The 26619-nt window shown below is 42.7% G+C and overlaps 1 protein-coding gene across 3 annotated transcripts in view; it reads right to left on the bottom strand.

The window, feature by feature from the left end:
* MATCAP2 (microtubule associated tyrosine carboxypeptidase 2) overlaps positions 1 to 26619 on the bottom strand; it is an 88028-nt gene that overhangs the window by 28465 nt on the left and 32944 nt on the right. For all 3 annotated transcript variants that reach the window (XM_077491664.1, XM_077491665.1, XM_077491663.1), the window contains exons 2-4: positions 14826 to 15496; positions 10951 to 11094; positions 8382 to 8514 (exon numbers count right to left, since the gene is read on the bottom strand). In XM_077491664.1, coding sequence (XP_077347790.1) covers positions 8382 to 8514; positions 10951 to 11094; positions 14826 to 15395 — 847 coding nt within the window. In that variant the 5' untranslated portion in view covers positions 15396 to 15496. The remainder of the gene's footprint in view (positions 1 to 8381; positions 8515 to 10950; positions 11095 to 14825; positions 15497 to 26619) is intronic.

Genomic DNA, 26619 nt, shown 5'->3' with positions numbered 1-26619 from the left:
CAGGACATCCTGTAAGCCGGGGTACCTGCCCAAGAACCGCTGCACCACCAGGTTAAGGACGTGAGCTACACAGGGCACATGGGCCAGTTGTCCCTGTCGGAGGGCGGAGAGGAGGTTGGTGCCATTGTCACAAACCACCATTCCTGGCTTAAGCTGGCGTGGCGTCAACCACCTCTCGGCCTGCCCCTGCAGAGCTGACAAAACATCCGCCCCAGTGTGGCTCCTGTCCCCCAAACAAACCAGCGCAAGCACGGCATGGCATCGTTTTGCCTGCGTACTTGCGTAGCCCCTGGAACGCCTACGAAGCACCGCTGGTTCTGAGGACAGAGCACTGGAAGAGGCCATGGAGGAAGAAGAAGAGGAGGGGGTGGAGGAGAGAGGTGTGTCACAACCAATAGTAGCATTTTGGAGGCGTGGTGGCGGAACAACCTCCAACACTACTGCACCTTGTCCTGCATCCTTCCCAGCTGCCAGAAGAGTGACCCAATGGGCCGTGAAAGACAGGTAACGTCCCTGTCCATGCCTGCTGGACCATGAGTCAGCGGTAATATGCACCTTACCGCTGACCGCCCTGTCCAGCGAGGCAAGGACATTGCCTTCCACATGCCGGTAGAGAGCCGGAATCGCCTTCGGTGAGAAAAAGTGGCGTTTGGGGACCTGCCACTGAGGAACCGCACATTGTACAAACTCACGGAAGGGGGCCGAGTCTACCAACTGAAAAGGCAGCAGTTGAAGTGCTAGCAATTTAGCCAAGCTAGCATTCAACCGCTGGGCATGTGGATGGCTGGGAGTGAACTTCTTTCGCCGGTCCAGCAGCTGGGGCAGGGACATTTGCCTGCTATAATCGGACGTGGGTGTACCGCTAGCAGAGTTCCCGGAAGCACTTGGCTGTGACACACCTAATTCTACACCTTCATTCCTCTCAGAGCAGGTTTCAGAGAGGACTGAAGGTCTAGTGGGGTTGGAGATGCCAGCTGATGAGGAGCAAGGAGAGGTCCGCTTTGTTCTTTGGTGTGGGTCTTTGAGGTACGCTTGCCAACGAGCTGCATGGCAGGTCAACATATGTCTGGTCAAGCATGTGGTGCCCAAGCGGCTGATGTTTTGGCCACGTGAGATACGCTTGAGACATATGTTGCAAATAGCAGCGGTGCGATCTGATGCACTCGTCTCAAAAAAGGCCCACACCATAGAACTTTTAGAATAACGCGCAGAGGCAGCGCTCTGCACAGGCGGAGCTCTGCGGTGTGATTCAGTCGGTGTGCTGCCCCTAAGCTGGCCCCCCGGAGGGCATCCTGCCTCGTTGGACATGTGCCTCCTCCTCCTCCTCCTCCTCCCTCCTTCCAGGCACCCACGTGGAGTCAGTGCCCTCATCATCCCCTCCCTCTTCATCGCTGTAGCAAACCTGGCAGTATGCTGCAGCTTGTGGAACATGACTGCCAGATTGCTGTCCTTCTTGAGCATCCCCTCTCTCTGCGCTCACGCTACTGCCTTCCTCTAGCTGAGTGACATCATCAGAGCCCACAAAACACTGGGCATCCTCCTGGAGCATGTACCCAACACTGTGCTCAAAGAGTTCAGGAGACTCCTCAGGAGGACGTGGTGGGTCTAGGGAAGGAGTCACTGATGACTGGGTGAGAGAGGATGAGGAGGATGAAGAGGGCTTGGTCATCCACTCTACCAAGTCGTTGGCATGTTGCGGTCCAGCTGCCGAAAAGAAGGACAAGCGTGTCCCATGGCCACGTGCTGATGACAATGCACCGCGTCCACGACCAGCACTGTTGTCTCTAGACACAGAGCCTGCTTGCCCTCTTTTATCGGCTCGCACCTGTCTGCCTCTCCTTGCTGGCCTTCCAGACATGGTAATGGCCTGAAGGGAGTTGGGTAAAAAAACTGTTGGGTAGTGTATATTGTGCTAGAGGCACACAACACCCACTAACTCCTGCAGATGCCTTTATTATAGAACACCAGAGATAAAGGGGTATATACAGATGTATACTGTGCTGTGCTGGAGGCACACACAACTTCCAATAACTCCTGCAGATGGCAAGTGGGCTCAAATAGAGAACAGCTATGTAGGTGGATATAGCGGTATGTACTGGGTACAGAGCACGCAGACAGCACGCACTATCTCCTAACACTACTGACTGCAAGCTCTATTATAACAGATAGATCACTAGCTATGTAGGTGAGGTGAATATAGCGGTGTATACTGCGGTCAGGGCACGCAGACAATAACCAGAGAACACCAGAGATAAAGGGGTATATACAGATGTATACTGTGCTGTGCTGGAGGCACACACAACTTCCAATAACTCCTGCAGATGGCAAGTGGGCTCAAATAGAGAACAGCTATGTAGGTGGATATAGCGGTATGTACTGGGTACAGAGCACGCAGACAGCACGCACTATCGCCTAACACTACTGACTGCAAGCTCTATTATAAAAGATAGATCACTAGCTATATAGGTGAGGTGAATATAGCGGTGTATACTGCGGTCAGGGCACGCAGACAATAACCAGAGAACACCAGAGATAAAGGGGTATATACAGATGTATACTGTGCTGTGCTGGAGGCACACACAACTTCCAATAACTCCTGCAGATGGCAAGTGGGCTCAAATAGAGAACAGCTATGTAGGTGGATATAGCGGTATGTACTGGGTACAGAGCACGCAGACAGCACGCACTATCTCCTAACACTACTGACTGCAAGCTCTATTATAACAGATAGATCACTAGCTATATAGGTGAGGTGAATATAGCGGTGTATACTGCGGTCAGGGCACGCAGACAATAACCACTACACAACAGCAAGATCGAAAATCGGCCGAAAACGATCGGTGTGTACTGTGTTGAAGGTACACAGAACACCCACTGCTTCAGATGCCAACACACTACACAAGGCCGCCGCGCTGGCGGCCTTATATAGTGTGGGGCGTGCACTACACAGCCTGAGCTATGATTGGCCACAGGCATCCTGCCTGTGACCAATCATGGCTCTCCTCGCTGCTGGCACTGCGATTGGCCAAGCATGTGGGGTCACAGTGCATGCTTGGCCAATCATGAGCCAGCAATGCACTGCGCCATCGCAGTGCATTGTGGGCCGTGAGCGCCACACGAATTTGGCGCGAGCGGACCAAAATGTTCGGACTTCGCCGAACGGACGAACAGCCAATGCTCGAGTCGAACGTACGTTCGACTCGAACACGAAGCTCATCCCTAGTGTCTATGTTATTAATCCCAGCCTTAATACATCTGAGTATAATACAGTAACTTTCATAAATGTATATCCCTGACTCTTCACTCTTTTGTTCCTTGGTTCTATTGGATCAGGATTCTGATTTCTAGTTATTGTGTTTCCTTTTGGGTTCTCCATTACATTCAGGGTCAATAATATACATGTATTCTGCCCAATAGTCTTTTCAAACAACCACTTTGAATCCCTGATGTCTTGTCTTATACACGATAATGTATACTTAAAAATTATCTTTATTTTTATTTGCATTTTTATTGGTTATTTTTACATGAATATAGACACCTCAGAAACTATTCATAGATATGATCACCTTTTACCATTTATAGGTTCCCATCTATATAGGAATATTCCCCCACACATGTTAATAGGTATATGATAACTTTCATCAAATGATCCTTTCAGTGGTATTATTTTCCTAAATATTTTTTTTTATATCTTTTGATATATTTTTTAAACATATATGTTTGAAATATCTTTTATCTACAATGCTTGCCATATGATTATGTTCCTGTTTTATTAGTTCTGGTTATTAGCTACTTGCCGCCCATGCTGTAGCCGAAAGATGGCTACAGGGCAGGCCTTAATTCCTGGGAGGGTGTCCATGGACGTCCTTCTGAGCAAGTGCTGTCTGGCAGCAGGGACGCGCAGCAGGGACCCTGGGGGGTCACGTGCAGCGTTCTCTGTGATCAGCCGACTTGGCTGATCACAGATCCGAGTAAGGGGTCGATCCCGGCCTCTTACCACTTGATCAGCTGTCAGTCAGTGATGGCTGATCACGTGATGTAAACAGAAGCTTGGTAATCTGTTTACAGCGTGTCAGCGTGAGGGGAAAAAAAAGCCGATTACCGGCCTGACACAGAAAGCTGCGGCTGCATTTTCTGTACCCACCAGTGTCAGTTGCCAGTGCCCACTGTGCCACCTACCAGTGCCACCTACCAGTGCCCACAGTGCCACCCATCAATGCCCCACCAGTGCTGCCAATCAATGCCCGTCAGTGTCTCATAATCAGTGCCACGGATCAGTGCTGCCTATCAGTGTCACTTACCAGTGCCTACCAGTACCCATCAGTGATCATCAGTGCCCATCAGTGCCACCTATTAGTGCCCTTCAGTGCCACCCATCAGTGCCACCCATCAGTGCCAACCATCAGTGCCACCTATCAGTGCTGCCTCATCAGTGCCACCTATAAGTGCCCATCAGTGCCACCTATTAGTGCCCATCAGCGCAGCCTATCAGTGCCCATCAGTGAAGGAGAAAAATTACCTGTTTTAAAAAAAAAATTATAACAAACTATGAAACATCGTTTTTTTTTTTTTTTAAATGTATGGTCCTTTTTGTTTTATTTAGCAAAAAATAAAAAACCCAGCAACAATTACATACCACCAAAAGAAAGCTCTATCTGTGTGAAAAAAATTATAAAAATGTCATTTGAGTACAGTATAGCATGACTGTGCAATTGTCATTCAAAGAGTGACAGCGCTGAAAGCTGAAAATTGGTCTGGGCTGGAAGAGGATTTAAGTGCCCAGTAAGCAAGTGGTTAATAAAGGTTAGTTTTTAATGATACAATATATTGTTATTAGCCCCACTGCAGTTTCCTCCACATCCCTGGATACTATGGGGTTAAATGCGACTCATTTAAACCTAGAGGACACCTTAGCCAGGAGGCTGATGAAGGAGTCGTGGCCTTGCCTACGAAACGTGTTCCTACTAGCCAACTCACTTTCAGGCTTGACAGCTCTCAGACAGCTCTGTGTAATCGAGGCAATTCCCGGCGTGTTTTCACAGCTCCCTGCATCTCCGCCAGCACTCATTTGATACAATGCATGCATGTCACCTTGGAAACTCTGTAAATGCATTACTTATGTTTTTATGTCCATTACCTAATAAACGGTGCTACACTATTGGTGGTTCTGGCACCTCATTCTCCCCATCCTTTTTGTCTCATTAAGAGAACTTGTCACAACATCATACCACATAGGGACTTTTGGTCCCCTATCTGACATAAGTAAATGAAAGTAACACACAAGCATTTAAATGACTCCATGTAAATGCATATACTTATGTAAATGTACATGTAACTTGTTCTAAAAATTACATATTGCCATGTATATGTGAGATTAATAATTCTAGGCTCATTATTTTTGGTTTACGTTAAACTAAAGGCCTGTAGTGGCTTTTGAAGCGATACCAATGGGAAATTTAGGGTATGAAAGTTTGTTGCCATTTCACGGGTGCATGCAAGGCTTTTTGGGTATCTATTTATTCTGTACAACCTCATCTTTGATATTTTATTTAACCACTAGGTGTCCGCGCTATAGCCGAAAGACGGCTGCAGCGCGGACGCCAATTGCCAGTAGGCCGTCCCTGGACATCCTCCTGTTTACTTCCGCGTTGCGCTTCGAGGAAGTTCTGTGCTGGCCGTGTCCCTTGGACACAGCCAGTCACAGATCGCTGTAAATGGCCAATCACAGCGGCCATTTACAGCGCGATCGGCGTGTCCAATGATAGATGATCTCATATGTAAACATCTGAGATCATCTCTCATCACCGGCTTTCCCTCCTCACACAGACAGCGTGTGAGGAGGGAAAGATGAACGGCTGCATCGGGCGTGAGTAGGAAAAAAAAAAACATAAAATAAAGTGCTCACAATGTCACTGCCATCTGTCTCTACTGCCATCTGTCCCCACTGCCACCTGTCAGTGCCATCTGTCCCCAGTGCCAGCTGTCAGTGCCATTTGCCCCAGTGCCACCTGTTAGTGCCATCTGTCCCCAGTGCCACGTATAAGTGCCATCTGTCATCAGTGCCACGTATAAGTGCCATCTGTCATCAGTGCCACATCAGTGCCACATGTCATCAGTGCCACATTTTAGTGCCATCTGTCATCAATGCCACGTATCAGTGCCATCTGTCATCAGTGCCACCTGTCAGTGTCACGTGCCATCTGTTATCAGTGTCATGTGTCATCAATGCCACGTATCAGTGCCATCTGTCATCAATGTCACGTGTCATCAGTGCTACGTATTAGTGCCATCTGTCATCAGTGCCACGTATTAGTGCCACGTGTCATCAATGCCACGTATAAGGTGCTATCTGTCATCAGTGCCACATATTAGTGCCATCTGTCATCAGTGTCACGTGTCATCAGTGCCACGTATTAGTGGCATCTGTCATCAGTGCCACATCAGTGCCACGTGTCATCAGTGCCACGTATCAGTGCCATATGTCATCAGTGCCACGTCAGTGTCAAGTGTCATTGTCCTGGTGCTCCAGGGCCTTCAAAATTGTAATAGATAGTCAACAAGTTAGATGTGTAATTTATGCTCCTAGAACACCTGATGGCGCTCCCTGCATGTTGGGCCTCTCTGAGTGGCTAGGCTGTGGGAAAGTCCCACACATGTGATATCGTAATACTCAGGAGGAGTAGCTAAATTTATTTTGGGGGGTTATCTGTGGTATACACATGCCATGTGAGAGAAATAACCTATTACAATGACAATTTTGTGAAAAAAAATCTTAATTTTGCAAAGAATTGTGGGAAAAAATGACAACATCAAAAAGCTCACCATGCCTCTTACTAAATACCTTGGAGGTTATTTGTACTTTCCTGGCTTGTTTGGGTCTCAAGAAATGAGATCGGCCACCAGCACATCAGATGTGATCAATTTTGTATGATTTGCACCATAGCTTGTAGACTCTCTAACTTTCACAAAGACCAAATAATATCCACTAATTTGGGTTATTTTTACCAAAGATATGTAGCAGTATAAATTGTGGCCAAAATTTATGAAGACAAATTAATAATTTGCTACATTTTATCACAAAAACTAAGAAAAATGCGTTTTTATTCAAAATTTTCGGTCTTTTTTCATCTATAGCGCAAAACATAAAAAAACCCAGAGGTGATCAAATACCACCAAAAGAAAGCTCTATTTGTGGGAAAAAAAGAACAAAAAATTAATTTGAGTACAGTGTTACATTACTGAGTAATTGTCATTCAAATTGTGAGAGCACCAAAAGCTGAAAATTGCATGCCCTAAAATTAAGTTTGGTGCATCTTTACTGAAATGTTGCATTCCATAAACTGTTGTGCTAATACTGTGTGACATAAAAATTTAAACTACCAATGTTTTAATCTCCAGGGTTTGCTCTTTCAGAAAATATATAATGTTTTGGAGGTTTTAAAGCAGTAGTAAGCTCTGCTTTTTCACTTCTATCTGCAAGTAAGCTTCTAGTACAAAGCTTAGCTGTAGGTACAGTGAATATCTCCTGAACTTGTGTCGTTTAGGATATATTCATAAACTCACCAGCCAGTAACATGCGTACTGAGCTCTGCATTAAGAGCACACTGAGTGTACCGTCAGTTCAGAGCTCATGAGATTTAGAGATCGTGATTCCTGTCCCCATGCGTGAGAGTGATGTCATCTCGGCTCAGCCATTCAAACGGAGCCAGAAAGAAGACGGGGTGAGGATTGAAACTCACAGCAGTGACAGCGCACTACTGGAGTGCTTCATTTAAAAGGTAAGCCTGTCATAATGTGCTAGTATGGCATTAACTTCCAGGGGGTCTTGGTTGACTATGCTTTATGCTAATATTCAGGCCTAAAATATTTTTTTTTACATGTGTACAAAATGCAAAAATGGCTCTGGAATTTAAAGGGTTAAAGCAGGGGTCTCAAACTGGTGACCCAACAAGCTGTTGCGAAACTACAAGTCCCATCATGCCTCTGCCTGTGGGAGTCATGCTTGTAACTGTCAGCCTTGCAAAGCCTCATGGGACTTTAAGTTTTCGCAAGAGCTGGAGGGCCACCAGTTTGAGACCCCTAGGTTAAAGTGTCTATAGACATTAGAGAATGTTTGTCTTTTCTGGCTGTCCCCTCCAAAGCCCTTATTGATCATCTCTGAACAAGTTTGCTCAGACAATTGATCAGACAGGATGGATTTTCTTTATTGATCACCGTTGTTTCCCCCTGGACAGGCCAGTATCCACAATGCTTCATGCTTCATAGACACAAACATACAGATTCCCCCGATGCAAGCCGGCATATTTATCAGCTTAATTGTAGATGCGTGCCTGGCCATCATATAATGTTAGTCAAGCTAGAGATCAGAAGTTAGCACCTACCTATTTCATGTCTGAGCATCCCTTCAAGCCACTGTTCCCGTGCAGTAGAAATGTTGATGGTCAATGTTGGACGTCCATTGACAACTGTCATGGAAGCTCGTGAAAGTAAATCCTCTGTAAGATGAACTACAATCTGGAACATAGAAAGAAAGAATGTCAGCCTGCATTCCTGACAGAGCAGTTTACTTTCCCATAAATCTTTATCTCCAGGATTGGAAGAGCCAAAATATGTATCTTACTGTATATTGACTGTCAAAACCAGCAGGTAAGCCCCGGTAGGAATGGGGATAATTTGCTGAGCAGCTAGTCAGTTTATGTACTGATAAGGAGCATGCTGATAGGATGAGAAACTGTGTTGCTTCTCCTTCACTGTTCAGTTTCAACCTGGTCTCAGAGAAAGTAAAATGAATGATGCTGCCCATTACTCAACCTGGAACACTGAGGACAGTTTATGGTGGAAAATAAGTGCTGTGGTGAAAAGCTTTAGATTTAGCTTTAGTTCAGCTGTAAACCATGCTATCTAGTATGTTTTCTTTAAAGCATATGTAAAGGCAAAACTTTTTTTTTTTTTAGCTTTGGATAAAGTGGGAAAGGGTTCGGGAAGGGTTTTTATTTAGCCCCAACTCCCTCTCTTGGGTGATCCTATGGTGATCCTCCAGATGAAACCACTCCCATTCATTGAGCCAGTCAATAACTAAATCAGCTGAGGGTGGAGTCCTCAAAGATGACCAAAAGTCCCAGAGTTTAATAGTAGTATTCACTGGAAGGCCACATTGTGTACACTGATAGTGCCCTCAAGGCTCTCACAGGGCACTGTGGTCCAGAGGTTGTTTTGCTTTGGAATTTTTGGAAAAATAAGCCCCTATGTTTACAGCGTTGTGGGCTTGGGCTGATGTACGAGGGAGGTATCTATGGTTTTGGAGTCTTCACCTGTTATCCATAATGGGACTGGATCCTTATTTTTGAAGGAAGTACACATGTACTGTAAAACGATCTCCTCTCGACCACAGTGCCCTGTGAGAGCTTTGAAGGCATTATCAGTGTGCCATATGGGGCTTCCCAGTGAATACTACTATTAAACTTTTGAGGACTGCACCCTCAGTGGATGCATATATGTACTTTGGATTTGCTAATTGACTGGCTCAGTGAATGGAAACGCTTCCATCTGGAGGATTACCATAGGATCACCCAAATTCTATCATTATAACTTTATTAATACAGCTTATATATAGGATCATTTACATACTATAGGTAGGGGTGATCATCTTTTGAGAGAGGCAGGCGCATGTTTTTCATGTGTGTTTATGTATGGGTGGTGTTATTGATGTGGTTTTAACTTTGATATGCAATGTAATAAAGAAATATATTTACACTTATTCCAGTGAGTTGTCGAAATGATCTTTTTTCATTTTCTTTACTTATTTACATGAAAGAGAGGGAGTTGAGTCTAAATCAGGTTTATATTTATCAAGTTTTTTTTTTTTTTTCTTTTTATCACTGGTGACTTCCCCCATCTCTTACTATTTACAGTATATATATATATATATATATATATATATATATATATATATATATATATATATATATATTCCTTAGTTTTAGGGTTTTTACCCAAAAAATGAGGGAAAAGCTTACAATGGGAATACCTGTTCTGGGCACAACTATCTGAGATAAGAGGGTAATACCCCTCATTTTGAAAACATTTCCTCTAATTTCCCGTGGACAGGACATGAAGTAAAGGGAAAGGAAACTTCTAGCTAACATAAGTTTTAAACCTTCCCTACTATATCCAAAAACTAAAAAAAGTTGTGGCTTTGGAAACTTTTAAAGGACTATCAAAGACAAATTGAAGTCTATGTGGCTATTGTTTTTGATTATGTTCTGTAAACCACTACTGCTTTTGAAGTTCCCTAAGGTCTTGAATAATTCTCTTTTGAATATTGCAATCTCCGGTTTTGCCATGAATTTGAAGAAAAACTGATATAATCTATTACATTACACAAAGTTGGGTTGATTTACTAAAGGCAAATAGACTGTACACCTTACAAGTGCAATTGCTCCAGAGCTTGCATTCCTGCAAAGAACAGTCTGTTTGCCTTTAGTAAATCAATCCTACTGAGCCTTCTTTTTCCTTATTTAGAGTCCAGTTGGTCATCACTTTGACAAGTTTTACAGGGACTATTCTCTTGGAATGACATCTTCATTCACCAGGTTTAGAGAAAATGTGTTGTCTTAGGCCCACAAGTACCTTTTAACTACATTTGATATTGCTTGTAGTATTCTCTAAGCTGGTATATATTACAATTTGAGCAATTCTTGCAAGGCTCACTTTCCAGTATTGAATTCAAGCAGGTTTTAAATCATTTATACTATAAATTATTAATATACTTTAAGATGTTTTTCAAGTTACAATTATTCATGCTTACTATAGCTTGTCACCACTTTTTAAGCTTGATCATGATCTCACAAATACCAGGGAGCTAATTTTGAGGCTTCGTAAATAGAAATCAATGCAGTTATATACACACTAGGAAGAAATAATAAGTATTGCAAATATTAGGCCACTTACTTCACCCAAGCAACCTTCTTTTTCCATGTATTTTCGAACCTGGTGCCATATTCGGCTCTTTGGAAGCAAACTACCTCCTGTGGCCTGCTCAAATTTCTCATAGCTGCCATATTTTTTCAATGCTTTCTTCATGATATTAACTGCCTGTGCAAGAACACAACATTATCCCAATGCTGAATGCAAAACAGCTATTTTTAAGATTGTATAAATAACACATGCTTAACACAACAGATTGAGAAAATGAAGAAAGGAACTGCAAAGAAAAGAAAAGAGGGGGCGCATTGTAAGAACTATAAGACTGCAGGGAACTGGTGAGATCAATTGTTATTCTTAGCAAATTTATACACGATGGGTGGTTTAGAATGGGTGGCTCAGGAAGTGATTATCACTTTGGTTATAATTGTGTATAATCGTTTAACTTTTTTCATACATGCTGCAGTAATGGGAAAATTGGATGCTACTGCTAACAATATCTCAATATGTGCTAAGACTTCAATTATGTTGGTAATGTAGAGTCGGCTACTTAATCTGATTTACTGCTTTTTTTTTTTTATCAGAGGCCTTTTAGGAAACCATAGGTGCTTGCATCAAACTTACATACCCTCAGGTGTTTATGAGCTGGCAGAATGACTGCAACCACAGATTAGTGGGGTATATCCACACAGGCCATTATCAGTCAGTAAATGAGAGTCAAATGGGAACAGAGAGTCAAAATAAGTTTGGCCAGGGAACCCAGCAGCAAAGCATTACGGCTTAACGCCAGGTCCCTACTGTGCATGCGTGAGGCACCATTGCGCTCTCCTACTGCCCCGGCGGTGGGGAAAGGAGGAGGGAGCCGGGCTGCTGACGTAATTCGCTGCGGCTCAGTCTCCCAGAAGTGGGAACAGGGCACCTGTCAAAGACAGGTATCCGCTCCCCCCCCCCCCTTCAAAAGGTACCAAATGTGGCACCGGAGAGGGCTAGGAGACAAATGAGTGGAAGTTCAATTTTTGGGTTGAACTCCGCTTTAAGAGTAAAATGGAAAAAAATCTTCACTCATTTTGATGTTTATTTACTTCCCTGTATTAATGAAGGGGTCTGGTTACATGTATTTGCCATGCCGTGTGTATACAGAAGTATAATTAAAAGTTTTGTGATGCTCCTTGAAACTACAAAATTTGTACTGGTTACTGGAACAAGAAAAAGAGTCTAGTCTTTCCTACACATCACTCTCTGCTCTTTGTGTCTGGGAAACATTTGGAATGCTACCATGCCCTTTTACTACAGTTTTGCAACGCCCTCTGTTGTCACTTTACAACCATGTTTTTTTTCTTCTGCAGACTTGATGGCCTACTTGCAAACATAATGTGCCATCTGTGCTTCACTGTTCTGGCTTGTTTATGGGATACTTCTGTGACATGTCCCATTTACCAAACAAGATGCCATAGAATGATGGTTCCCTAGCGTACCATTTTTCAAGCTTTTTTTGCTTTAGTTAGAACACTCTATGGAATTTTCCTTTCATCTCCCACTTCTTATATTTTTAATTCAGTGTTTGTGCAGAGCATAGTTTACTATCACTCATGTCCCAGCAGCACATAAACAAACTGTTAACAGGTAGCTGAGTGAGCACAGACATATACGATAGAGGGTCAAGATCATGACACGAGTGTAGTGTTCATTCCTCCCAATCCTCCTGCCCTTTGCAGAAGGGAGCCCCTGCTCCTTGTCAGTACTACCGGAGGCTTCTTGTGTACATTCAGCTTCACACCTTTATGGTTCATGCAACAGTTCTATCTCCATATTCCTCTCTACGTAAGCTGGGTATACACATTATTATTATTATTTTTTTAGTTCAGCCAGTGGGTAGAACGAAAAAAAACCTGACAGATCTCTATATCAACATAATGATGTGTGATGCAGGGATTTCTCCCACTATACTATGCAAACGCTCATTGAATGCTGGTTTTCCATCAATACTGTTTGACAGAAGCTGGTCATTAAATGTGCTTCTGTTGAACAGACGGCGGTACACATTTATTGAAAGTCAGCTGGTTCCTGCGAAATTGGTCGGCTTTCAGTATGTGTGTACCAGGCTTTAGTGTTGCAATCCACTCAACCCAATCAAGATGAGCACACACACAGCTCAGGCAGATACACACCCATACAGGCAGGACAGACACACACAGAAGGTAAGACACACATACATGCATAGTATGGGCAGATACACACATGCAAAGTCGAGGTAGACATGCACACACAGTCAAGGCAGGCATACACAGTCATGGAAGGCATACACAATCAAGGCAGACACACTTGAACACCAAAACGCAGCCAAAGCAGGCATAAACAGTGGGCAGACACACTCAAACTCTAAAGGCTGGCACACACAGCAAGTAATTTTTTGTTTAGCCCAGTGAGCTGAACGAAATAAAACTGGAGAACTCGTGAAGAGGTCTCTGTACTAATTATTCAATGTTAACATAGCGATCTCCCTATTGCCCTATGGCAGTGATGGCGAACCTTGGCACCCCAGATGTTTTGGAACTACATTTCCCATGATGCTCATGCACTCTTCAGTGTAGCTGAGCATCATGGGAAATGTAGTTCCAAAACATCTGGGGTGCCAAGGTTCGTCATTACTGCCCTATGGTGTTTTAAATTCAAATGGTAAAAGCCTTGCATTGAAAATGGAACCATGCATGGCCTCTAAACATTGCATTTGTTTCACGTTAACTTATGATTTGAATTAATAAAGATCTTCTGAAAGGATATGAAGGTGTGCTGTTGTCATATCCTATCACCTGATTAAATGGATCTGTCTTGCCACTTCTGCACCTGTCAATTAATTGGTTAATTAATTAATAATTAATTAATATTAATTAATTTCAAAAATGCATCCTCTTGCTGCAGAAACATGCACATTTGCCAACAATAAAATGTGTACAATAATGGCATAAGCTTTCTAAATATTTAACCTCTTGCCAACCATGTAACACATATGTATAGCTGCAAGGAGGGTGGACTTTAATACCCCACATATGAATCTATGGTGGCCAAGGTTTCCATGCTGATAGTTTGCTCACTGCACACTCCTAGCACGGTGACTGGCTATCACAGTCAACTCACAGTCTCTGAGAGAGAGTTGAAGAGACAGGCTCCCATTTATGTGACCACTGTGGCAGCCAATCGTGGTTATCATATGATTGGGAAATCCATCAGTGTAAAAATCCAGTGAAAGGGCCACCCAGAGAGGGACAGAAGGGGATAAAATACCTACAATAAATATACCAAAATACTACAAACATTTTTTTTGGGTGTGGTTCCACTACAACAATATGTTTAGCTTATGCCGCGTACACACGACCAGACTTTCCGACAAACTAGGTCCGACGGTCTTCCCAACGGACTTTCGGCGGACTTTCCGAATGAACGGACTTGGCCACACACAATCACACCAAAGTCCGACGGATTCTAATGTGATGACGTACGACCGGACTAGAATAAGGAAGTTCATAGCCAGTAGCCAATAGCTGCCCTAGCTTTGTTTTTCGTCCATCAGACTAGCAAACAGACGAGCAGATTTCTCAATAGGAACTGGGTCCGGTGGAAAAATATGAAACATTTACTATTTCTAAAGTCTGACAGATTTTTGGACAGCAAACGTCTGATGGAGCCCACAAACAATCGAATTGTCCAATGGATTCATTACATCTGACCTTTTCTGTCAAAAAGTCCGGTCGTGTGTACATGGCATTATGTGTGGCCAGGTATTGATTTCTGATGTTTATACTGTTTTTTTGTCTCTTGTCAGTTCTAGTTTTTGCATTTATATTAACTTCATGCTGTTTTGTTGAAAATCAGGTATATATAGCTTTACATAAAGTGGTTCATACCTGTTTAAGGAATCTGTCTGAGGCATGGCTGTGTCTAGCTAACACATTTGGCAGTGCAGGGTTGGCATACTCAAACTGAGGGTTGTAAGTAAACGCTGCCTTGAAAAACTTGATCTTTTCCTTATCAACATTTGTAGGCTTTATAGCATTTAAAATGCAAAATTTCTTCCCTGGAGGGTCTTCTTTTGCAAGGGATTTTGACACCCGGGTGTCTTTTCCTGTAGTTAACACTTGCTTTCTCTTGGCTTTGGGTTTAGGCCGATGAGTAAACCCAAGGCTGTTTCCTGACACAGTAATACTTGATGGACATTTATGGGCGACTGTCCTTGTTCTGGAGATAAAGGTTGACATGTTCCTCCTGGCATATAACCAGGCATTGTTTTGTGAAGAAGGACAGACTTTGTGGTACTCCTTGCTGCGTGATGTACTCAACACTCTGCTCCCCTTCCTCCTTTTTTTGTTGTGACTTAGGAGTAGATCTTTTTGAACCTGTTTCTTTTCTTCTTGACTTTGAAGAAGGACGTTATAGCTGCTGGTTCCAGTTGTGAATGTATCTCGCAAAACAGTCATAGACAGAACCTGCACATCTTTTACCTTCTCTCGGGTTACACCTCTTTCAACATTTAGAACTGATTTTCTTGAAAGTTCCTTTTTAGGCCAATGAAGTGTCTCTACAATAAACATAGACAGAGTAAATATAGTGATTAGGTATATCAAGTGTAATGTATGTTGGATGTGTCTGAATTGAAAAAAAAAAGAGTTCAATTTACAATTACAAAAATCTCTTTGTAATTCAGACACCCCTGCCCGTAAGCACTGCCTGATCCTTGACCTCCATTGCAACAGCAGCACTGCTTGGACAAGAACACTAAGTCAAAACATACCCACAGATTTCTGATTGGGCTAATGGAGGGGCAGAAGCACACCAATGAGATCATCTCTTTCATCATGATAGCATGCTTATGGTCAGTATATTGATATGCAACAGAACCTGACTGGCTCCTAATGTTTGTCCCCAACTTTCTGAATCTAAGTCCTGCTGTGCAGGGGGTTAAAGCAAACTATCTTCAGGTACTTACTCTTGTTGCATTTAAAAAAAAAAAATGTGTTAGCCCTTGTATACACGGTCGAAGATTCCGACGGAATGTGTCCTATCGGACCGTTTTGACAGATAATCCGACTGTGTGTGGTCTCCATCGGACTGTTTCCGTCGGAGTATCCGATGGACCAAGTTTTCCAACTTGTTCGTAAAATTTTCAGACAAAATGCTCCGATCGGACATACTCCGATCATGTGTAGCCTACTCCGACGGACAAAGTGCCACGCATGCTCAGATCAAATTCCTAGACCAAAGCTACTGGCTACGAGTCTGAACGTAGTCCCGTCGTAACGAAATAACGTCATCACGTTATGTACAATCGGATTTTGTTCGACCGTGTGTTTGGGCAGGTTTGGGCAGATCTGAAATGGGCGTGGCTGTGTGAGGCTTCACCCGCACAGATATGTCATTCATTTATAGGAATCTGTAGTTCTGTAGTTCTCAATGGACAGTGACATCATCATACTTATCATTCCTTCATACTTACTCAAGACCCTTAAATTGATACTAAACACACTGTTTAATTTACATTGCCCCTTCTATTTCTTTATGTGGATGATGGCACTGTAATTATTTAAATAAATAAGTACCTTTTTCCTAATCGATATACAGGACCCAGCTCTTTCCCAGTCTGTCTGCAGGGAAACATAAGCAGCAGGAGTCACAGGCTGTGTCACGCCCCTCTGGCCTGTGTTTTAGAATAAGGATGTAAAGCCTACGTCAATCTTCATGTAATATCCCATCCCCATTGTGTTTGGCTGGTTAGTGGGCATGGAGGAGGGAGGGAGTAGGTTGCCATTTAACACTGTATATGCCCACATGTGTGACTCCATATTCACATGGGTTGCTCACTAAAAAACTGAGCATGTGCACAGTTGACACTGCAGCTGCAAAATCCCTACCTGAATTCGGGACATGGGCAGAAGGTGAAGGTAGAGAGCAGCAGGATCAACCAGGTTTTTTTGCAGAATACAGAAAATTCATCTTATAGTGACTGAGTGAGTATGAGCAGTATGTAATACACTATTTATTGATATTTTTTTATGATGTGAGTTTAGTGACACTTCAACTGAAGGTCGTTACCTCGATACACACTTGAAGAGTCTGCAAGAGCCAGAGCGCTGATCATGGTTGCGATGCTTTGCAGGTTCAAATGCAAAGAAACAATAAATGCACAATATTGATTTTTGAAAAATGGGTGCATTTTTTATTTTTTTTTCCAAAATGTGAAATTCTCCTTTAACATGAATAGACAAAACCACAATGTTTGGAAATAGATCACACAATGGGATAGGGAACCGACCTGTATTCTATTGTGGCTTTATTCTAGCTCAACTCCACTTTTCATGATTTATATACTTTTCCTTGACCCTTTTAAGCCACAAAATGTATGGTGTTTGTGTTTTTATTTGCGTATTTCTACGTGTTAGGTAAAAATTGCTGCCATGTACCATCTCATGAGCTCTTCAATGCAAGGTATATCTAGGGGTGCAACGGATCGTCACCGATCCGTGATCTGAACGGGTCACCCTGTTTGGATCGGCACATGCCGTGATCTGCGGAGCGCTCCGCTGCCTCGGCCTTAGGAAAGGCCGCGGCTTCAGCCTAGCTCCGGAGCGGCAGCCATCTTTGTACACCCGGCGGCCGTTTACAATGTGATTGCTCCGTCAAATGATGGAGCGATCACTTGTAAACAAACAGGCATTGTCATGACGTTGGTTACTCTCTCCCCTCTGTGTACTGGTCTGTACAGTGGAGGGGAGAGATCAGATGGCAGAAGCGCTGTGGGCTGGATCTGTAGTGCCCACAGCGCTGCTCTGTGACAATTGCAGTCACAGCCATCCCTCCATACTCTGCCATTACCCTGCCATACTCTGCAATACCCTGCCATACTCTGCAATACCCTGCCAATACTCTGCTATACCCTGCCAATATTCTGCAATACCCTGCCATACCCAGCCAATACTCTGCCATACCCTGCCAATACCCTGCCAATACTCTGCAATACCCTGCCAATACTCTGCAATACCCTGCCAATACTCTGCAATACCCTGCCGTACCCTCCCAATACTCTGCAATACTCTGCCATACCCTGCCAATACTCCGGAGTACCCAGCCATACTCAGCCATGCTCAGCCAATATTACAGTGGGGGGATGTCCACTACAGTGGGGGAGATGATGTCGATATTACAGTGGGGGAAATTACGTGGATATTACAGTGGGGGAGATGTATATTACAGTGGGGACTATATGGTGGTGAAATTTTCACAGGTTTTTGCAAATTCAATTATTATTTGCTGATCCAAAAAATTATCTGATCCCTGACTCTGATCCGACGAACGATCCGATCCGTGAGTTTTTTGATCCGTTGCACCCCTAATCATATCTATATACATATGCATAGGTACAAGCTGAGAATGTGCCAGAATTTGGTTTGAATACAGGCCGTACATGGTAAAAATTTGCCTGCATTATGTACACACTTCTTATTGATTTTGACTTAAGCTGACCATACACCTATAGATTATCTGCAGATTTTCTATGGTTAGATAGAAAAAGTGGAACAGATTTCTCCGTGTTCACTAAACTGTGGATGGATTCATCTCCCACTTTTTCATCTAACCATAGAAAATCTGCAGATAATCTATAAGTGTATGGCCAGCTTTACAGGGGTTGATTTACTACAACTGGAGAGTGCAAAATCTGGTGCAACTATGCAGGGAAACCAATCACCTTCCAGTTTTTTTTTTGCCAAAGCCTAATTGAACAAGCTGGAGTTAGAAGCTGATTGGCTAACATGCACAGCTGCACCAGATTTTGCATTCTCCAGTTTTAGTAAATCAACCCCACTATGAAATGTGTCGGATAAAGTTTTGCTGACTTCCCCTTGAGCTCTGTAGACATTTCCCATTGTTTTTGACTTGCTATGCAATATTAATGTCCAGTAAGTGTCCACTGACAACACCAGCAATTAATCGTAAAAATTACAAAATATCCTGGTACATAGTACTATCTATTACAACTAATTTTTCTACTCCTTATTAGTGTGAGCCACAAACTTTTGGTTCCCATTTGGCATTAACCTTTGCATGCTTGAGGGCAGTAAAAAATTAAAACTTAAATAAGTAAGTTCAAAAGCCAGAGACATCTGAGATCTTTTATTGTATAACTGAGAATGATCCATTGTGCAACTGAACAATAAAGGCTAGAGGGAAAGTTTAGGTGAATGACTGTGGCATCCTGGGTATTCAAGCAATGCTTTGCTTATAAAAAATTGCTGAGAATGATTAATTTGGTGTATTCAACCAATGTTTTGCTTATGAAACAATGCTGAAACTGTAGTCCACCTATAGACACTATTACAATTTAGTTCTCAGCAATTTAGTTCTGTGTCAGTTAGTGACCCTCCCAGATAGTGCCTGTTTGCACCAGAATGCCCACCACCCTATCGCAGTCTCACTACTGATCACCGCCATAACAGTATAGCGTCTGTAGCTGCATCAATTCCAGTATACATACCATAGTTTGTAGGCGCTATAACTTTTGTACAAACCAAGTAATATGCACGTATTGGGGTTTTTTTTCCCACCAAAGGCATGTAGCAGAATAAATTTTTGCCCCAATTTATAAAGAAATTAGATGTTTTGATTGGATATTTTTTATCACAGAAATTAGAAAATATCAATTTTTTTTGTTTATAAATCTCAGTGGTGATGAAATACCACCAAAAGAAAGCTCTATGTGTGTGGACATAAATTATAAAAATTTGATTTGCGTACACTGCTGCGTGACTGCTCAATTGGCAGTTGAAGTAACACAGTGCTGAATAGCAAAAAGGCAGTAAAACCTTCCGAAGGTCAAGTCGTTAAAACACATGGTTGGGTGGGATTTACTAAAACGGGAGAATGTAAAATCTGGTACAGCTCTAAATAGAAACCAGGTTTCTCAAGGCTTAAAGTGTTACTAAACCCAGGTATTTGGTTAAGATGTGAGAGAGAGAGAGAGAGAGAGAGAGAGATTTAGTGGTGCCTCCTTCGCCCCTATCAGGCTGAGATAGGTGGTTTGATTCTAGGAGCTTTTGGGTCTTCTGCTCGGTGGATTGTTGCAGACCCTGTACCGGCGGTGTGTGGGCTTGAGTGTTCGATTTTACAGATATGCAATCCACATTTGTGCTAGAATGAGCACACAGAATCCCCCTCTTATCCCCAAACCAGGGGCCCGTTCAGACCCCTTTCTTCTCCTCTTGTTGAATTATAGGGATCAGGATCATATTCTAATGACAGCTCGAGCAAAGTCAAAGTTACAGTGTGAAAATACCAAACTCCTTTTTTTTCCAGGCTATACGCCCGAGGTGCAGCAAAGACACAGAAGTGCGGAAAAGATTATGTGACAATGGAATTTAATTTAGTCTTCTATACCCTAGCAGGCTACGAGTTATTGATGTAAACCGTGCCCGCTTTTTCGATACTCCAATAGCTGCATCAGAGTGGCTTGACAACCGATAAACAATGTTAGATCTGCCTAGGAAATTTTTATATTCACTTATTAATCTGGAAATTGCATTGAATTTTTTTTTCCCAATGCTGAATACACTTGTTTGAGAAGGTTTTTGAATTATATTCTTATTTAGCATTTCGCTAAGTAACACGTTTGCCCTTCTTTAAATTTTGAATGCATGTTTTTTGTGAATCTTTGAATTGTAGGTTATGATATGATATGTCACAAGTCCATATGTACTTCTGGGCAAATTCTTTTCTTTTTCTTTTTTGGGAATCCGGCTCACATGCTAGAATAGCATCCGGTTAGGTGAAAAGCAAAAATATGTGTTCAATTAAATATGCTAATTGTTCATAGGTGGAGTCTGTCTAAGTGCACATACAGTATATATATCTTGTCATAGCTGTCTTACACTAGCTACGACTAAGGCTTCTGCCAAAACACATCAGCATTATTGTTTTATTATCACCCCGATGTACCAATAAATTACACTTCAAGGACTTCAGTGTTGCTGGCTCCTTTCTACAATTACTGGATATAGTAGCAGCTGTAGCCATTTTTTGCTAATTGTTTAGGCTGCTTTCACACTGGGGCAGTATTCAGGCGTTACAGCGCTAAAAATAGCGCCTGTGTAACGCCTGAAAAAAACCGGCCCCTTTAACTCCAGTGTGAAAGCCGGAGGACTTTCACACTGGAGTGATGCGCTGGCAGGACGGTGAAAAAAGTCCTGCTAGCCGCATCTTTGCAGCAGTGAAGGAGCGGTGTATTCACCGCTCCTAAACCGCTCCTACCCATTGAAATCAATGGGACACCGCGGCAATACCGCCGGCAAAGCGCCGCTGCAGCGGCGCTTTGCGGGCGGGTTTAACCCCTTTTCGGCCGCTAGCGGGGGTTAAAACCACCCCGCTAGCGCCCGCACACCGCCGCTAAAACGACGGCAAAGCGCCGCTAAAAATAGCGGCACTTTACCGCCGACGCCGCTCCCGCTGCAGTGTGAAAGCACTCCCCTGCTATGTTTGGTTGTAGTTGTTTTTTAGGGAGGGAAATAGAAAAGGGCAGGGTATATAGTTTGGTGTTGGTTGGTGTTTTTTGGTTTTGTTTTACTGGGTGTGAAATAGTGTAGGTTCATGGATCCATAGATGCTCTTTAGATACTTTGTATGGGCTAGATTGCTCCTTATATTTCTCAAATGTTTGCTGGTACATCATGACTTCACATGACTTCACATGATTATAGCTCTTTTTTTTATTGTGGAATGTCTGTGGGCTCAACTCTGTGGGCTTAAATGAGCATTGATGTTTCAATATTTAAAAATTCAAAATCTTCATATGATTCTACTGCAGGAAACACATTTGATAGGAGGTAAATTAATGGCATTAAAAAAACTATGGGTTCAAAAGACTTACCATGCCACTTACTCCTCTTATGGTAGGGGTGTGTCTACCATGTTTTAATAATTAAATCTTTCCTCTGCATAATTGAGGGCATATATATGGACCCACAGGGTAAATACGTTATAATTGTTTTTGCATTTTGGCAACAGTGCTACTTTATAGCAGCAAATTATATTCCCCATCTATTTTCTTCTATGGTATTAAATGTACTTCTGGAGAAGACTGTCCCACACTGCCCAGTGAAATTACTTTTCATGGGAGATTTGAATTAAATTTTATCTCCAGAGTTAGACAGGCCAACACTGCCTAAACAGTATGCTGCTGAATTACATAACTGGGCACAGGCAGCAAGGGGTAACAGAAACAGGGAAAAGTACCGCTGCTTCTGGTGTATAAAGATAAGGCTGATTGGAGTATCTTGCAGAGTGCTAGCCCCAGCCCGCCTCTGTGGGAAACTTGGAAAGAAGAAATAAATGGCTGCACATCCAGAACTTCCAATTGCCTTTTATTTTGCTTCACAAAGAAAACACCAAACTGTGCTCACGTAGACACGTTTCACACATACATCTTGTGCTTAATTAAGCTCCTGCGAGAGTTTACTATAGGTAGATTTAAATGTTAAATTCGTTTAAATGTATGTCATATATGTATATATGTATTTTGAAATATTCTAATAAAAAGATTTATACAAAAAATGTATTACTTAACCCAGGACCATATATTTGGTCTCCTACAGTACACAGAACACAGAAATGCAATTATTTTTAGTAAATTTGTACTGCTAAATAACTTTTCTCATTAGCAGTATATGGCAGTCTTATGACTTCTATCATTATCTGGTTAAAGCTTGAAGGAAGAGTTTCATTCTCCTCTGATTGTCATTTGAGGCTGCAGTCCTTTGAGGCTGCAGGGCCCCTGACCCTCTGTCTGGACAGTGCTGATTGGCCCTGAGCCAATCACATGCACCCTCCCAAGGAAGAAAAAAACTCTCTAGCAATACACACCAAACTGAGCATGTGCAGAGTGATTCTAAAGGCTCTGTCTTATCAGGAGATGGATTGGTGACAGTGGAAGAAGGTGAGGATCAGAGAAAACAGGATCAAATAGAGTTTTTACACAATGCACATGATTAACCACTTCAGGACCGCCGTATTGCCATTGTACGTCAGCACAATGGCACAGGCAGGCACAATCACGTACATCTACGTGATTGCCTTCCAGCGGGTGGGGGGTCCGATCGGACCCCCTCCCGCTATTTACAGCGGTCCGATTCGGTCCAGGAGCGCTCCGTGATGAGGGGATGGCCGTTGGTTTTCGGCCACCCCCTCTGGATCGCTCCTGGCCAATGAGAATTGTGTATTGTTTACACAGGAAGGAGGAAGTGATGTCATTCTCCTCGGGGCGGTCTTTTTGACCGGACTACGAGGAGAAGACTAATAGTAAGTGTGCACCAACACTACACTGACATGTAGGTACACACAGGCACACAAACCCCCCCCCGATCGCCCCCCTCCCCCCCTCCCCCCCCAGTCACAGTGTCACTGATTGCATTGATCATTTCTTTACTGATCAATGCATTCAGTGTCAGTTGTGACAGTAAAAACTGTCAGGACAGTTAGTGTTAGGTCCAGGGTAGCCCCCTATCACCCCCCAATAAAGATTTAACCCCCTGATTGCCCCTAGAGTTAACCCTTTCACCCCCTTTTGCCAGTGTCACTAAGCGATCATTTTTCTGATCGCTGCATGTGTCGCTAGGTAGCTAGTTCTTTTTTTAGGTTCACCGCCAGGTTTTTATATCGCTAGGTACCCCGATATACTACCCAATAATGGTTTTAACCCCCTGATTGCCGCTAGTTAACCCTTTCACCCCCTTTTGCCAGTGTCACTAAGCGATCGTTTTTCTGATCGCTGCATTAGTGTCGCTACAGTCGCTAGGTAGCTAGTTATTTTTTTAGGTTCACCGACAGGTTTTTATAGCGCTAGGTACCCCGATATACTACCCAATAATGGTTTTAACCCCCTGATTGCCGCTAGTTAACCCTTTCACCCCCTTTTGCCAGTGTCACTAAGCGATCATTTTTCTGATCGCTGCATGTGTCGCTAGGTAGCTAGTTATTTTTTTAGGTTCACCGCCAGGTTTTTATATCGCTAGGTACCCCGATATACTACCCAATAATGGTTTTAACCCCCTGATTGCCGCTAGTTAACCCTTTCACCCCCTTTTGCCAGTGTCACTAAGCGATCGTTTTTCTGATCGCTGCATTAGTGTCGCTACAGTCGCTAGGTAGCTAGTTATTTTTTTAGGTTCACCGCCAGGTTTTTATAGCGCTAGGTACCCCGATATACTACCCAATAATGGTTTTAACCCCCTGATTTCCGCTAGTTAACCCTTTCACCCCCTTTTGCCAGTGTCACTAAGCGATAATTTTTCTGAACGCTGCATCAGTGTCGCTAGTGTCGCTAGGTAGCTAGTTATTTTTTTAGGTTCACCGCCAGGTATTTATAGCGCTAGGTACCCCGATATACTACCCAATAATGGTTTTAACCCCCTGATTGCTGCTAGTTAACCCTTTCACCCCCTTTCACCAGCGATCACAGTATAAGTGTCACTGGTGACGCTGGTTAGCCAGTTAGTTATTTAGGTTCCCCGTCAGGTTTTTATATAGCGCCAGGGACCCCCATATACTACCTAATAAAAATTTGAACCCCCTGATTGCCCCTAGTTAACCCTTTCACCACTGATCACCGTATAAGTGTTACGGGTGACTCTGGTTAGTTTGTTTTTTACAGCATTTTATATTCAAATCCGGAAGGCAGTGCTTGGTTTTCGGGGTCCCGTACGTGGCTAGGCTCCCAAAAAGTCCCCCACATGTGGTATCCCCGTACTCGGGAGAAGCAGCAGAATTTATTTTGGGGTGTAATTTGACTTCTGCCCATAGCATGTGTGAGCAATATATCATTTAGTGACAACTTTGTGCAAAAAAAAAAAAAGTTTGTAATATTCCCGCAACTTTTGGCAAAATATAAAATATTCCATGGACTCAACATGCCTCTCAGTAAATAGCTTTGGGTGTCTACTTTCCAAAATGGGGTCATTTGGGGGGGTTTTGTGCTATTTTGGCATTTTATGGCCTTCGAAACTGTGATAGGTAGTGAGGAGTTAAATCAAAAATTTGCACCCTTAGAAATCCTGAAGGTGGTGATTGGTTTTCGGGGTGCCGTGCGCGACTAGACTCCCAAAAAGTCCCACACATGTGGTATCCCCGTACTCGGGAGAAGCAGCAGAATGTATTTTGGGGTGTCATTTCACATATGCCCATAGCATGTGTGAGCAATATATCATTTAGTGACAACTTGGTGCAAAAAAAAAAAAGTTTGTAATATTCCCGCAACTTGTGGCAAAATATAAAATATTCCATGGACTCAACATGCCTCTCAGTAAATAGCTTGGGGTGTCTACTTTCCAAAATGGGGTCATTTTGGGGGGTTTTGTGCTATTTTGGCATTTTATGGCCTTCGAAACTGTGATAGGTAGTGAGGAGTTAAATCAAAAATTTGCACCCTTAGAAATCCTGAAGGTGGTGATTGGTTTTCGGGGTGCCGTGCGCGACTAGACTCCCAAAAAGTCCCACACATGTGGTATCCCCATACTCGGGAGAAGTAGCGGAATATATTTTGGGGTGCAATTCCACATATAACCATGGCATGTGTGAGCAATATATAATTTAGTGACAACTTTTTGTAAAAAATTTTTTTTTTTTTTTTTTTTTGTCATTATTCAATCCCTTAGGACAAAAAAAATAAATATTCAATGGGCTCAACATACCCATCAGCAATTTCCTTGGGGTGTCTACTTTCCAAAATGGGGTCATTTGGGGGGGATTTGTACTGCCCTGCCATTTTAGCACCTCAAGAAATGAGATCGGCAGTCATAAATTAAAAGCTGTGTAAATTCCAGAAAATGTACTCTAGTTTGTAGACGCTATAACTTTTGCGCAAACCAAAAAATATACGCTTATTGACATTTTTTTTTACTAAAGACATGTGGCTGAATAAATTTTGCCCTCAATGTATGACTAAAATTTAGTTTATTCGATTTTTCTTATAACAAAAAGAAGAAAATATCTTTTTTTTTCAAAATTTTCGCTCTTTTTCCATTTATATCGCAAAAAAAAAAAATCGCAGAGGCAATCAAATACCATCAAAAGAAAGCTCTATTTGTGGGAAGAAAAGGACGCAAATTTCGTTTGGGTGCAATATTGCATGACCGCGCAATTACCAGTTAAAGCAGCGCAGTGCGAAATTGCAAAAAGACCTCTGGTCCTTAAGGTGTTTATTGGTCCGGAGCTGAAGTGGTTAACCCCTTAGGTTTCCACAGTTAGTATAACAAGCAAGCTTTACTGCATATTCAGACTGATTTTACTGTTGTGGGTTTAGTAACACTTTCACTGAACAAGCTGAAGTTAGAAGCTAATTGGCTACCATGCACAGCTGCACCAGATTTTGCACTCATTCTCCACCAGAGATGTTTTGGTGAAGTTCACATTCACTGCTTTATAAATAGGTGTAACTACAAAAAAAAGTATATATATATATATATATATATATATATATATATATATATATATATATATCCACTAAGGCATACCTCTCAATTTTGTAAGACAGTAATGAGAGACACCTATTAGAAAAAGATGTATGCATAGCACACACACCCCACCACACCCCCTTATACAAAAAGAGATTAGTTAAACCCAGAAGTACTTTTTAGCACTATTATTTTTTTATGCTGGCTTTTGAAAT

The sequence above is a fragment of the Lithobates pipiens genome, unplaced genomic scaffold, assembly GCF_037356315.1.
Source record: "Lithobates pipiens isolate NorthernLeopardFrog02 unplaced genomic scaffold, aLitPip1_a1.2 Scaffold_19, whole genome shotgun sequence".
In the NCBI taxonomy this organism is placed as follows: Eukaryota; Metazoa; Chordata; class Amphibia; order Anura; family Ranidae; genus Lithobates; species Lithobates pipiens.
Note: the sequence above shows the minus strand (reverse complement) of the source record. Positions and strands in the feature narration are given on the sequence as shown.